Raw genomic sequence first — 15,863 nt, forward strand, 5'->3', positions numbered from 1 at the left:
AGCCTAGTTGATCATGTTGTTTTCTTTATTTGAACATCTTTTTTTTCTGAGGAGTGTGGTAGTGGTGTGGTTTATGTATTACCTCAAACATACAAATAGTTGGAAGTATTTTGACTCGTTATATGATTATGTAACTAGTTGTGAAATGTAACACATACAATGCAGCCTACCTTTATCAAATACATTAGTTGGTACATGGATAGTACTAAGATTATAATTAATCATTTCATCGTTATACTTTTTGTCTTGTACTAAATGAATGTATTTGTAAGTTTTCATTGCATTCTCTACGGTCTCATTCATTGCCTGCAGGTCATCATCACTGAGAAGTTTCTTGTTATTGAGGTAGTCAAGCTGAAATTTGGGAGAAAATATCATTATTCAGAGATCATTAAATTAATTGTACAATTAAGATGAGCTGAGAATTTATACATCAATGAACAACCAAAATTATAATTAAACCACAAAAGGCATTTTGTTACATAAAGGACCTGATCTACTGGCCATTGCATTATGTTAGAGCAAAAAAATATGAGCTCATTTTATATTGTTAAGAGCTATGATTGTTAAAAAAAAGTATAAAATGAAACAAAACAGAACTGCAGGCTCCAAATAGTCTGAATTGCTACCATGGCTCTTATGCATAACCCAAAAATTTTGTTTTTATTGTTAACAATGTATAACCATCTATCAATGTTTCCTGGCTGAACATCAGAATCAAGAATGTCTAGGACGGCCTTGTTTTTCTTCCAATTGTAAACAATGAAGTTGGTATGTTAAAAGATCGTAAACTGTCAAATTCATGTTCACTGATTCGAATCAAAATCTCATATTATATTTATAACATACTAAAACGTCTATCCAAATAACAAATAGTCCTAAAGAAACGAATAATGCATGGACTTGTTTTAATTTATTAACATTTCATATGTATTCTAGAATAGACGTCATTTAAATAAACATCAAGATGACTTTCTTAGAATTCTGTAGGTCATATGATCTTATGTAAACATAACTATAAATATAAATACACAGGCAATCGTATAAGAACCATTTTTCTAGGTCTGTTTGATTTCATGTCATTGATTAAAAAAAAAACATGTAAATCATCATTTTACTTGTATTTGAATGGTTTTTTTTTGTGAGCAGAATCAGTTAATGAAAGGGATCTTCACAGTGGCTTCAATTTTCAATGTTGACATTCTTTTCTTTTTAATAACTAAACATGCTTATTCCATGCATGGCCCATCCCAGTTAAAGGTTGAATTGAAGTTCACATGAATTCGGATTCAAAATGAGTTGATTACTGACCTGCAAGCCAATAATACACCATTGATGTTTTTGAGCTTATTTTGAGAAAATTTAACCAAAACTGACAGCTAGAAGCCAAATATTATATCCTAATTCCGCTTTTATAAATGTTTGATGAAAAAAAACCAAAATCATATTTAGATATTTTGCCAACTTCGTAGCTAATGCCCCTTAAAAGACATTTCATAAATCAAAGTTTGATTAAATTTGAAAAAAGTAGTTTAAGAGATGTAAATGTAAAAAGTTCAAGGATGACAGATGCCAAGTGATGGCAATAGCTCACATGGAAAATGATGGTCATAAATCATTTAAATCAATTCTCTTCTATTTTGTATATCATTAGAAATGAACTTCAATTCTACAGCTTTATATGTTTACTTCTAGAACTCACATCAATTGTTTCTTCATAATGGCTTTTGATGTTTTCTTTTTCAGCAACTTCAACCAATTCCTGTAAAAAGTCATATTAATTGAAATTACAGTTTAAGGAACTAGATTAAAGGAGAATGAATAATGGAGGGTCCTATTGTTCATAAAATCAATACAAAAAGTAGTTCAAATTGGTGCATAAACATGTGAAAAAGGTGGAATTTTCTCATGATTTTTTATATACATTTTCTTATGTTGACACATGTGCTTTATGTTTCCAGTTCTTAAAGTCATTGGAAATTAGCCTGATTGTTTGAGTTGGTAGAAAACTAAACTTTTATAAATTATGACATCATCAATATAATATTGAAACTTTATTTTTCAAACATAAAAATCTATTTCCTACCTAGTTTTTGTTTTAACTATAATTAACTTTGAGGATGACCACTGAATCCAAATTTGAAATTTTAGAATGAAATAGGACCATATTGGGGCCTTCAACCAACTCATTTGGTAAATGTTATGTTTTCTTCTAATAAGTTATCTTGTAGAATATTGTTTACAACCTGTTATAAGGTTTTCATTTTAAAGTTATTATTGTACACTTCCTAATACTCTGTTACATTCAATACAACATTTTAATTTCTGTTGACACTTTATACAAAACCTGACAAAATATTATCTTGTGCTTGTTTGTTGGAGTTTGACATATCTATGAAAACAAAGGATATGATGTATCAATTCATGACACAAAAACACTACATACATTTGATATAACCTTGACGGCTGCAAGTCAGAAACCTCTTTAATAGTTTCTTCTGTCATATCTTAATGTTGTTGTGTTATTTTGGTGTTGATAGCTGATCTTTAATAGTTTCTGTTTATTTTTGACTTTCAAGGAGGATTTAGTATTTATTCATGTATTGTTGAAGACGATTTGTTGCCCATAAGCTTTATTTTGTTATTTGAGTTGTTGGGCTACTACCACATAAAAATTTACTTCAAATCATTTTATCATTTATAATTGAATGGTTTTTAGCTTTATTGTTTAAGGTCAGTGGTACTTTCAGAGCACTCCAGCTACCGCCACCAATAAAAACTGACTGCCACAAAATAGCACAATAGTGCTGAAAGTGATGTTACACACCAATCAATCAATCAATCAATTTAGGTGACTGGGCTGCCAGGTGTAAACCTTCGACTGATCATTAAATGATACCAGAAGCAAGAAGAAATTTTTATTAAAGCATTACATTTTGATATTCATCAGTAAATACTGGATTTTTTAATAATATTTCATAAAAATATAAAATGAGGCATATGATTGAAATGATTTAAGAATTTAAAAAAAAATTAGGGCACCCTATACTTTGTGAAAAAAACATCCCAGGAAGTTATTTCAACATTGTGGAACAGACATTTTCTTTCATTTTTTTGACAGGGGCTGTGGCTGAGTAGTATAAGTAGTCTTAAGTATTTCAACTACTGTATCAACCAGCCAGTCAACACTGAGGTTGTGAGTTTGAACCCCACACAGGGCAGGTGCTTTCAACTCCATTCTTAATTGACTATGATTATCAGTTTTCCTAATGAAAGTTGTGGTTCTCTCCGGGCACTTCCTTCACAACGGATCGCCATAAAATAGCCAAATAGTGCTGAAAAAGGGGTTAAAACAGCAAAAATCAACCAATCAATCATTTCTTACCTGTAGTACTGTATAATCAGCACCCATGACTGGCAATTTGAAATTCACATTAAAAACCTGCGGAATCCAACTGAACTTCATGAACATTGTAGTAGATATTTACAACACATGAAAAACAAATGAAGGACACAGTTTGGTCACATTGGATGAGTTGGTGCCAAATTTGAGACTGATGGAAGGAGTTTGTCAATGGCCATGGATCACCAGCTAAAGCAAGTAATTACTGTTAGTATCTCAAACAAAATCTCATCAAGATAGCTATACAGTACAGAATACTGACCCTGAAAATAAGGTCAATGATTTGATTGATTGATTGTTGCTTTCTTAATCTCCAGTGTAAGATATTTCATGCATATTCAGGACGAGATCAAATCAACAATTAATACAATAGGTATATTCAGCAAGGTAGTTAGATAGGGATGAAGGGTCTGAAATTTGGTCTGGAAAAATAAGGGTTTGTTGGATAGGTGCGGAAATTTTGCCATGCAACATGCCACCTACTGACTGCTCAGAAAATGGCTGTAATGGTACTGTCATATGCAGAGATTTTTACACTCTCCATACAAAAGGCATTGGACAAAACATCCAAATTCTGACAGGACAAAGCTGTATACAGTCAAAATGACACTCCACTTTGCAGTTTGGAAAGGGTTTTACTGCCGGATAGGGACATACCTCAGTCAAACCTTAAGGTGTAAGGTTGAGGACATGAGATATATGCCATAAAGACACTTTAGACCTTCAGCCAGAAAGACACTTTAGACCTTCAGCCAGAAAGACACTTTAGACCTTCAGCCAGAAAGACACTTTAGACCTTCAGCCAAAAAGACACTTTAGACCTTCAGCCAAAAAGACACTTTAGACCTTCGGCCAGAAAGACACTTTAGATCTTCGGCCAGAAAGACACTTTAGACCTTTGGCCAGAAAGACACTTTAGACCTTTGGCCAGAAAGACACTTTAGACCTTCAGCCAGAAAGACACTTTAGACATTAAGGCATCTGTAAAAAAGATACTGATTATCTTGTCTATCTTGTGAAATATAAAGCTTAATACAAATAGTTTAGGTCATTATTTATTCATGACATGTAGACAGCAGGATTTTGTTTAAATTTTAGGATTTATATATACCAACCTCAACTGCCTTAATCTTTTTCTTTAACATTCTACCAATATCATTAGCTATCTCATTTACTAGGGATCTACCATCCAGCTTGATAAAATGTTGAAAATATTTATCATATTTCTGAAGAAAAAAATTATGATAAATTGTATGATAGTACTTGACCTACAAATAAAAACATTATGGATCACTAAAAAAGTTAGTACTCATGAAAACTGACCAACACTTTATAGATCTAGGCAACAATGAAAATCAGGTCAATTCCATAAGGTATCTATAAATAAAATTACATTTTTCATATAATGTTTTATGAAAAAAAATCATGCTATACAAGATAACACATAATAAACAAATGGGATTCACAAACAAGCAACATTGCTTGTCTTTATTTTCTATTGATGTTCTTGTCACCATTGCCGTGTCCAAATAGTGTTTTTATATCTTGCCTTAAACAGATCGAAATATAAAAAACGAACTATAAGTCTACATAGGTTAAACATTAATGATTACTGAATAACATGAAATAAATGGAAGAAAACCGTGTTAATGTCTCAAAATTCTCAAAGTTTATATAGATTTCTCAATTCCAATTTCATTCACATGACTATAACCGCTTAAATACTTATAAAAATAACGGTTTCAATTCTTAGACCTGAACTAAAAGGAGAAATAACAACCTATTCCAGACCTATACTTAATACTAGATTCTGTAAAACTATCTGGGGTTAATGATCCTAATCTAATTTACAAGGAAGTTTGATAATATCAACGATGTTCCCATCTTTATCCCATACTATTTCTCTTACTCTGATTACAGTAATTTACTAAGTAAGATATTTCCTAATACTGTAGTAATGGATGTCAAAGCCAGATTAATTTACCAAATAAATTATATTACCGATTATTTCCAAACATAGTAATACAATCACGAGACTACTACCGATAATATTTTTCCATTATACAAGTAAAGATATTTTAAACAATGCATTCTGTATATACATTACCATCAATTTTTATAATCTGTGTCGAGAAATTAATTTCCCTTTGTCAATCAACTGTCCGATGTTTACAAGATTATCAAATAAACAGTACATCCACAACCTTACAATCTTTCCTTTACACATTTAAACCTATGAATCTAGGTAGAGCTCAAACAGCAAAGCTGTCAGAACTTGTCATGATGTTTCAGAACAGCCTAAGATTTAAGTAATTGTATATCTTTTCAAACTGACAAGGTTTAAGATAATGATGACGTGACTTATCACAGATTTTAACAGAACATGGTAAAAAATCTGTCAATATTTCATCTTTCATGACATCTTTCAAATCTAGGTCCAATTGTGACAAGAATAGCTCAAACCCATAATTCTGATCTAACTTCAATTTTTTTTGTCTCATATCACATTCATTGTGTTTTTTCTGAATGCTGCGGATTAATGTGGTATTTCTATATCAAGAAAAATTCAGTATTTCAAAATACACAGTATATTGAAATGCAATGTATCCTTGTGATTGCATTAATCTTATCAACAGCATATTAAGTTACCTAATATACGGTCATAAATATGAGAATGAGTTTGTTCTTAGCAAAGTTTGTAAAAGTAAATATTAACTAATGAGAGGTTTGGGTTTCCCAGTTGCTGCTGTTGACATCTCGTTCCCTTATTGTTTAGCGAGATTTAGGAAGGGAACTAATCACAGCAGGGCACTCATTTCAAAACATCCAATCAGTTGGTTAATTAATCTATCATCGTTCCTTTGCCTCATTTAATATGTGTCTTAAATAGGTATTCAAGATAATACAGTTGCATGAAGCAGACACATTTTATTTTGACAGTCCAAACCTCACCCACCCTGTTATTTTTTTTATTTAATGGGAATATTAATTGTTATATTTGTATCAATTTATTTTGTGTATATACATATGTTTGTAGAGTAGTTTGTCTTGCAAGAACACACAACAAAGAAAGACATTCAATCCCTGAAAATCTTTTCTGTTTTACTGTAAAGATTTTCAGGGATTGGATGTCTTTCTTTGTTGGTCAGATTTATCTTAAATGCCACTTAAAATGGTAAAAATTATACAGATTTAGTGAACTTTAATCCCTAAAACCCCCTTTCTATATTCTCGACATTGAACAAACTTTAAAGCTTTTAAAGAAGTCAAATCCCATGCATCAACTTGACCTGCATGCTTATTGAATTTATTGACTTAAATTGAAGTAATATATATGTTGTTAAAGAAAAAGTTCATATAAAACCTTTAATCAAAGCATCAAATGTACATCTATCTAATAATTATTGAGATATTGATAAATTACCATTTAACTTTCAAACATAGGTTAGAAAGAGAACAAAAGAATATGCTAAAATCAATTTCTCTGTCAGATAAAAGTACAAGCCGACTGGAAATTGACTATTGCCTCTACCTTGCCAATAGAGTCATTTTTCTTCTATATAATTAGACCTAAATAACGTAAATAACAGCTTTCAACATGTTCAAGATTAATTTCCTCTCCAATTTGATCCCAGCATATATTAATGAGGAAAATCCACTAAAGCAATCGAATTAAAATCTTTAATCAAATAAATGCAGTCCTAGACATGACATCTTGTGAAAACATTTTGAATTGTTGTCTTTCAATTGACAGAATTAAATTTAGGATGAACTTCTTTTTTACATGAATATAATATTGAACAGGACAAATATAACTGTATGATGCCTTGGCTCATTAACTTCATGGTGCATCAAGTATATCTTAAAAGATAGATTTGAAAAAAAACACAAAATCAAAAGAAAGTCATTCATATGTTTCAACAATATGAAAACTATAAATACAAGAGTGCATAAAATGAATGTTTTTTTAATCTTAACTGACTTAATAATTAATAATGATTGAATTTTAATAAAAAATTATATTATCTTATTCTTACTGCAGGTATCACATAAACTTTACATTAAACATGATCCCTGAAAATGAGATCGAGGTCATAGGAATCAGGATGGACATGAACATCTTATAATCATTCCATTGTGAAGAGCTACAGTTTGTCAGGATTTAAATATAGGGAATAATACAAATGTAGTGCCAAACCCTCTTTGCAATTTTTTCACTTTATCTTATTCCTGATTCTGATTTAGAGATCAAATTTACACATGGGGATATTTTCACAGTTTTTAATAATCTTAATTGATTATTAGTTAGTATAATCAAATCTCTCACAAAAAATTCTAAGTTTACACAGTAATCTATCTTTTTCTTATAGTATCTAAGAAACTTGACATTAATTGACCAATGAAAGAAAAAAATGAGGTCAAGGTCAGATGAACCTTGTCAGTCAGACATATCCACTTTACAATCATTCAATACACCAAATATAGTTTACTTATTACTTTTTATTTTAAGTATTTCAGAAATGAACCTAATCAAGAAAATTTATAATTGATCACTGAACAATAATATAAAGTCAAGGTCAGGTGAATGTTTACCCTGCAATGATTCTATTGTATACACAAGTTGGCGCCACTAATGATACCCAGCTTTAAGTATTTGATAAAGAGGATGTTGAAGAGCAATGAATGGGAAAACAAATAAAAATAAGATGATTTGGTATGATTTCCAAAGAGAAAACTCTCCAACAGAGACCAAATGCTTATGTAAATGTTCATACCAAAGTCAGGGTGCTCTGATAAGTAGTGCCTCAAGAAATGTGAAGAAAATTTCGTAAATGGTCATCATGTGTAACTGTAAGAGTAAATAAAGAGAGGCGAAAGATACCAAAGGAACAATCAAACTCATTAGTCGAAAATAAACTGACAACAATATACAAGTATTCAGTAAACAGGAAATTGATAAGCACAGAATAAGAAAATGCATCATACAGTAGAGCATGCTTGCATAATGCTTCATACCAATTTTCATGAAGCTCCGATTAGTAGATCCTAAGAATAATTAATTCATGGGATGGACAGACAGACAAACAGGAGAAAGACAGTATACCCACTTTTTGTCATAGGGATATGAAAATAGTGGTACTATCACTTATATCATCTGATAACTAGACCCAATCATGAAAACTTAACTTGTCCAATGAACAATAAAAATATGGTCAATAACATTGCAAGATCATTGGTAAGAAAAAATGGCATTAATAGAAGAATAATCAAATGGACTGGAAAACATTTTCAATTAAAAAAGTGGATGTGTGTTGTTCTTCATTATAAAATCACACTGTGGCATTTAACAGGAAGCAATTAAGCTTGCAACTCACTTCAAGTGCAAGACAGACTCTAGCAGTGATTTGAGTGGAATTCTTTTAAGGCCCTTTTTCTTTCATTTACCTAGGATAAGGTTATTATATATATATAGAAGAGAAATTATTTTCTGCAGAAAACCTCCAGGTAATACTGTAATGCTGTCCACCCCCCTTTTTGAACATAACTTGCTGTGTTGTTATTAAGTACAAATAATAATATGGGGTAGATGTCTGTGAGATGATATGCTATGTAAATGAGTCTATTTGATATGATGATTGTCATGTTGGGAAATAAGGTGTTTCTTTTGGTACAAAATCAGTGTTGGTCAGACAAAGTCTGAAAACTTTATATGCCTGTGGTCATTCCTAAATTTGGAATAACTGTTTGAATTGATAAAATAATAGTTTGTCACTTAAATATATATTATCCTGGTTAGTTATAGGAATAATGAGTTAATTCTATTGTGTTTCAAGTGATGTTATGACTGGAATTTACTCATGGTGACAAATTTGCAAGTTTGTCCCTGGAGTGCCGGTACCTATATTTCTGTTGTTTTAATTGAGATATTAACCTTTTTACATGTGTTTTTAAGTTTTCCTGTATGTGTAAAAACCTTCATGATGAATAAATATGTAGGTTCTAAGATATTAAGATATTAAGCTAGAAATCATCTTTATTACACAAAACGTCCAGTGTTTACATTTTGAGTTGTCATTTCTGGAATTTCACTAAACAGAAACATGGCGGCTGATTGGTTTGACATACGTAAAAGTATCTGTGATTGGCTCATCGGCGAATAAAACTGAAAAGATCAACTACGGAGGGCAGTGATTGTTTGAAAGTTATGAAGCGCCAAATTTAAAATGTCTGAGAATTTATGTGAGATAGGAAATGTTAGGAAATTGCACCTATATTAACAATGATTTATTATGGATGCAAGTTGGTGACATTTTCTAGGCGTAAATGGTTTGGTGAGAAGTCTAGGTGTAAATATAGTCGGTGAATTTTCTAGGTGTAAACTGTTGGGTGACAAATTTGGGTGTAGATATACAGTGACAAGTTCGGGTGCAATTTTGTAGTTATTGATCTTGGTGCAAATAGTTGGTGACAAATCGGGGTGTAAATACTTGGTGACAATTTATGGTGTAAATTGTGCCAATATTTTAAGTATTGATGGTATAGATGTCTTTGAGACAATAGTAGCAAGTAGTTTAATGCTGATAGTTATTTGAAATAGATGTTATTTAATTTAGGCTACATACAAATTTTAAAGTGTTCTTTTAAGGCACCTTTGTAAGCCTGTTCGAGCTCTACGCTACCTGTACGTCCTGTAGTATAGTCGAAGTCAACAGAGTGTTGACTCTGATTGATATATATATATATATATTAAATAAGTAAGACCAATGACAGAGCCTGTACAGCCATTCTCTCCGCGTTTATAATTGTAAAATAAATCATCAAAACTGTTATATTTCATGTCTTTTATTTCTTAATCATATATAAAATAGATAGACCTCTAGAAAATAGGACAAACAAAGCTATAAAGTGTGTTGATTAGACGGTATTCCAATTACTGTAAATTCAGAAATTATTGCGTGCATTTATTATTGCGATTTTGTCATTTTAGATTAAAATGCGATTTAAATTTTTGCGATATTTAGAAATATCCTGTTCATTTCATATAAAAAAATTCAAAATGCGAGTTTAAATTATTGCGATAATAAACTTGTCGCATTTTTCGCAAAAATAAAAACATCGCAATAATTTCTGAATTTACAGTAGATGTTGGGCCTTACATTTTACAGTTAAAAATAAAACCAGTTAAGAAATCCCCTTTTCTATGTAACCTGTGATCTCTGGTGGCTGACTCTAACATCAGGGAGGCAGCGTTATAGTACTGTCATTGTAGTCTTAGTTATTTCATTATAATTATGACAGAGAGACGAAAGCAGACTTTCATTCATAAAAGTTTTCGGCCAATCAAATAACAAAAAGACTTAGTTAAACATACAAGGAAGTACTTACATGAGAACACGAGAATTATAGAAGGACAAGACATAGAAAATACCATGGAACCAAACATGAAAAAATAGTATAATTTTTACTTTGATTTTCTAAGGCTGGATTCAAATCAGGAAGTCATCCATCCACTGGGAAATTTACTTCATTCAAATGCAGAACCACTATAACTGGAGGCATCTGTTAGTAAATCATTAGGCAAGACAATCATAGGTAATGACCCCAGTGTCTGTATCTGACAATCAATAGTCAGGACAACAAATGAAGCTTGAGACACGATCAGCGAGTAACCTTTGATTCTCTCTTTGGAGTTAAAACAAATGTCAACACCAGTGACAACTGATAAGGACTACGTTATTTATTCTTTCATTCAAGAATGACAAGCTGTCCAAAAACTTTTTTATGTGATTTTATATGTTGATACAATTCAGTAAGACAAAAGTAGACTTAGTCTGTGCAATACTTAAACTCAGCAAGAGTGCAAATATTGAAATGTCTCACCTGCTTTACTGTTCATGTTTATATCTTATGTTGAAAGTCTTTAAGTAAAAGGTTATTCAACAAGTTTTACATAATGAACAGTATCAATGATCCATGTAAATGAGGTCAAGGTCAGACGATCCTACCAGATAGAATCATTTCATACACAAAAATAATTGACATATTGCTCATAGTACCTTAGAATCAGACCTTACCATGAAAACTAAACATTGACCAGTGAACAATGAAAATAAGGTCAAGGTCAGATGAACTATGCCAGACAGACATGTACACCTTGCAATCTTTCCATTCACCAAATATAGTTAAACTATGGTTTACAGTATCTGAGAAACAGAATTAACCATAAAAAAAAAAATTTTAACCCATAAACCATGTTAATTAGGTCAAGGTCAGATGAAACCTGCCAGACAGACTTGTACACCTTAAATCATTCCATACACCAAATAAACTTGACCTAGTGCTAAAAGTACAAAGATACATCCTTGACCACAAAAATTTAACCTTGGCAACTGATCCATGAAATGGGTAGATGTCAGGTGAAGCCTGTCTGATGGACATGTACACCTTGCAAGGATTTCCATATACCAAATAAAGTTATCCTATTACTTATAATAAGTTAGAAATATAAATGACAAATTAACTACTGGAAATTCAGATATTATTGTTAGGTTTTTATTAATGCGAATAATGTGACTGGGTGAGTATCGCAATAATAAGAACTTGCATTCTGAATTTGATACATACATTGTCCATCTGAATACCGATTTTCCTGAAATTGCCATAATTAATCTCTATTTAAAAATCGCAATAATTTCTGAATTAACAGTAAACAGTTTATTCAAGCAGTTGCTAAACCATAAAAATGAGGTCAATGACAATGGACATATAACAGACAGAAACTTCGTAATATAGCACATCTGTAAACAAAGTTTTTAGCATAAAGGTCTGAAATATAAAGCTTTAACAAATAGATTATACCACTGCCGCCAGATTTTAATCTCTATGTCTCGCATTATGAGACTTTCTTAGTGGGCGAGACAACACACACCAGTAAAAACAATGAAAAATATTGATTGAAGGATTTTTTTTAAGTCTGATAATACAAGAAATTATAGTTTCTTTGACTTTATATTGGTAGTTTTTTTGCTTTAAGAATATTTTAGAAAGAAATTTGAATTGTTTCATACTGGCAAAAAAAATATGCATTTTCAAATGTATTTTTTAAGTTGCTACATAACAGTTCTGTACCATCTTAATAATCAATTCTAAATCCATTTTATTTATAATTTATCCCTATTTATATCATTATAGATTTTTACATCTAAGGATTATGTCAGAGAATTAAACAATATTAAGCTATATGCTGTAAGTTTTCTGAAAAGGAGAAATACAATTTTTGCAATTTAAAAAGTTAATGACAACATAATTACATTTTCCCTGTATATTAATTACCTTTTTTGAAATATTGGAAACTCATATTAAAGTAACAGCTAGTTCATACTAAATATATATATGAAGCCAATTAGCTGTCACACGGTTTTGCATGTTATGCACACCTTTTCAATTGTGGACAAATGCTAATTTCATCACACAAGGTGTACATGCATTCCATGTCTTTACACACATTACTCATTCTGACACGTTTTTGTAATTAAACAGATTTTGGGTGTTTATATATTTAGTTTTGGTTCCAAACCCTCAGGTTTTTTCAATCAATTTGGAAAAACATATTTTTTTATTAGTTGTTATTGCCAGTACTCTCAGACTTAGTGATTTTTTGTTGTTGTGAGGGATGTATAAATTCCCTGCCATGTCATGTCTGTATTTTTGTTAGATGTTTTTCTGCTTTGTATCGATCTGATGAGTTAAGCCCTTTTCAACTGTTTTTATAGTTTGTTTCTTATGTTGTGCTGTTAAACCACTACCCCAGGTTAGGGGAGGGTCGGTGCCTTCAAACAGGTTTAACCCCGCCATATTCTGTATGTGCCTGTTCCAAGTGGGGAGCATGTAGGTCAGTGGTTGTCATTGGTTCATGTCTGTCATAAGTTTTTTTTTGTAAAATGTTTTGTTACAAACTAGGCTGTTAGTCTTCTCAATTGAATTGTTTCATATTTTTCATGTTGGGTTCTTTCATATCTAACTATATGGTATGGGTTTTTCTCATTGTTGAAGGCCATTTGGTTGCCTATAATTGCTTACATCCACTTCATCTGAATACCACATCTCCTTATTTTTATATAGATGGAAGGGCAATAAAAGGCTAGACACCAGCAGAAAGTTGTACAAGACATTAATTGTTTTCAATAATGCCAGAAACTGACAAAATCTGTTGTCTATCTCTTAAATTATGATGGCTATAAACAATGTGTGACCTACAGTGACACAAGGCCTTAGCTATCACAAGCAGCCAGGTTTTGATGACAGTCATTGATCATTTTGTTATAAATTGGCTGCAATGGTTCAAATTATATTTTCAAAATTGTTCATTGAATTTTGTATTTGTTTGTATAGGTAGTTGCTTCTTACAGTTGCTGCAGCCATGTTTGTCAACAGTAATTTAGGCATTTAACAATACACCATTAGGATGATTATGGCCAATTTTGGTCCAGATCTGCCCAGTAATTCAGGGGGAAAAAAATGTAATTACTTAAAAATCAATTAAAATGACTTGATAATTGACAGAAAATGCAAAAAGAAAAAGAAAAAAGAAAACAATTGATCTTGGATAATCAAGCACTGAGCTCTCACTCAAGTTATCACTCGAATAGCAATGTTAAGTCCAGAAATATTCCTTTCATACACAACAACAAAAACAATACTTTATTTTAAGAGTGTTACACAGTCAGCTATATCATTAATCTTCCCTGAAGCCCTCGTCATAGAAAAGCATTAACAAACATGTTTACATGGCATACATTAGTATAAAAGGTTACATATAATGATAATGTTCATTACAACTGCATAAATTGTTATGAAAAAATAAACATGATAAAATATTTAATATCTAATATTTTTCAATTGGTTGATTTCAATAAATGATCTGTTATTTTGTATATAAAAGAATCAACATTTGTAATATTTTATAACTTCATTGGCAAATTGTTCCGCAAGGATGGTCCAGAATACATAAAAGATTTTTTGAACAATTCAATTTTTGGTTTTGGGAGTATGAGGTTTCCTTGAACAGCATTTCTCAAGGGGTATGGATTTCTGTCCGATACAGAACGTAACTTGCTATTAAGATATGATGGGGCATCGTTTTTTGATGCACTTTTAAAAATGTTATCACAAATTTGTGATATTTTATTCTCTGTTCAACTGTCATCCAGTTTAAGTGATTGAATAAGGACTCAGATGGAGCAAAAGGATCTGTTGAAATAAGGTAAGCATAAATCCAAGTAATTTCTCTAATGTGTGTAAATATGGTTATGAATGCAAGATATTGGAATGATTGTTTATTCCTATTTTTACTAATTATCAATTAGCTAATTGAAGCAGAAATCCAAGCTGACAGTCATTTATACCTGGTTTCAAGTGACAGAAAATGGGATGGAGATCTGAGTTCTAACAACTCGACATGCAAAATCATGCAACTGCATATCAAATTTTAATTATTAAAGAGACACATTCTTCATTATCTGTCCATTTTCAAATGTCAATTGCTATAAAATATCAGTCAATATGCTTGTAAAATATTATCTAACCATTATCCTAACATATTCCCAAAAGAGAAATAAGATCTACATGTATTTGTAAATGCATATCATTTTCAAATCATTTGACAGTATGAAGTAAAAAAAGATTGCCAACATATCGTAGCTGTCCACATCCCTAGTGTTTCAGTATTTGGTTGATAGATATCTTATTTGCAATCATATCACATGTCCTTATTTTTATATATACAACATAAGACCTTACGAAGAAGAGAATTTATAGAACATATACATAAAGATATTTTATAAAATCAAGAAAACATGAAATCATCAGTTTAATTTAGGTGTGAGGTGTGCAATATCTATATTGTATGTCTCATCAAATTTTTTTTAATGATTTTTCAAAATTTTTCTATTCATATCAATTGTAGTAGTGGTTATGTATTATAGATACAATGAATAAGCGTTGATTCTTGAAAAAGAAACCATGAGCCTGGAGGGCAAATTGTTTGTTTTTCATGAATCAACACTTATCCATTGTATCTATAACTTAAACTATTGTGTTGATGTCTTTACAAATTAAAGCCTTTTCTTAAATAAAAGGTATTGTAAGTGAGTTTAAATAACCATGTTATCAGGTTCAACGATGCATTAATAAATCTAAGATCACAATTAATTGGTTAGAGAAATACATATATAACATAACACGTCCGTCTTTAAATTATCAGGCATCTGAAAGTTATCCGTAATCTACAAAATACGACATATTCGAACTTATTTCTAAGAACATATAATAAGTTTGTTACCGAAAATTTTTAGCAAGAAGCCTAATTCTAGGCACATCACGATTTACTTGCAGAGGGATTTGTGAATAAACATTTGTAAAATTATGTAGTAAAACAGATGCAATCATATTATATTTATAA

The 15,863-nt window shown here is 31.0% G+C and overlaps 1 protein-coding gene across 1 annotated transcript in view; it reads right to left on the bottom strand.

Moving 5' to 3' along the window:
* The window catches only part of LOC127724298 (voltage-dependent calcium channel subunit alpha-2/delta-3-like), a 140,355-nt gene that overhangs the window by 56,146 nt on the left and 68,346 nt on the right, over window positions 1–15,863 (bottom strand). The window contains exons 3-5 of the mRNA XM_052231259.1: window positions 4,519–4,629; window positions 1,703–1,762; window positions 171–354 (exon numbers count right to left, since the gene is read on the bottom strand). Of these exons, the coding sequence (XP_052087219.1) occupies window positions 171–354; window positions 1,703–1,762; window positions 4,519–4,629 (355 nt within the window). The remainder of the gene's footprint in view (window positions 1–170; window positions 355–1,702; window positions 1,763–4,518; window positions 4,630–15,863) is intronic.

This window comes from Mytilus californianus, unplaced genomic scaffold, assembly GCF_021869535.1.
Source record: "Mytilus californianus isolate M0D057914Y unplaced genomic scaffold, xbMytCali1.0.p SCAF_1, whole genome shotgun sequence".
NCBI classification, from domain to species: Eukaryota; Metazoa; Mollusca; class Bivalvia; order Mytilida; family Mytilidae; genus Mytilus; species Mytilus californianus.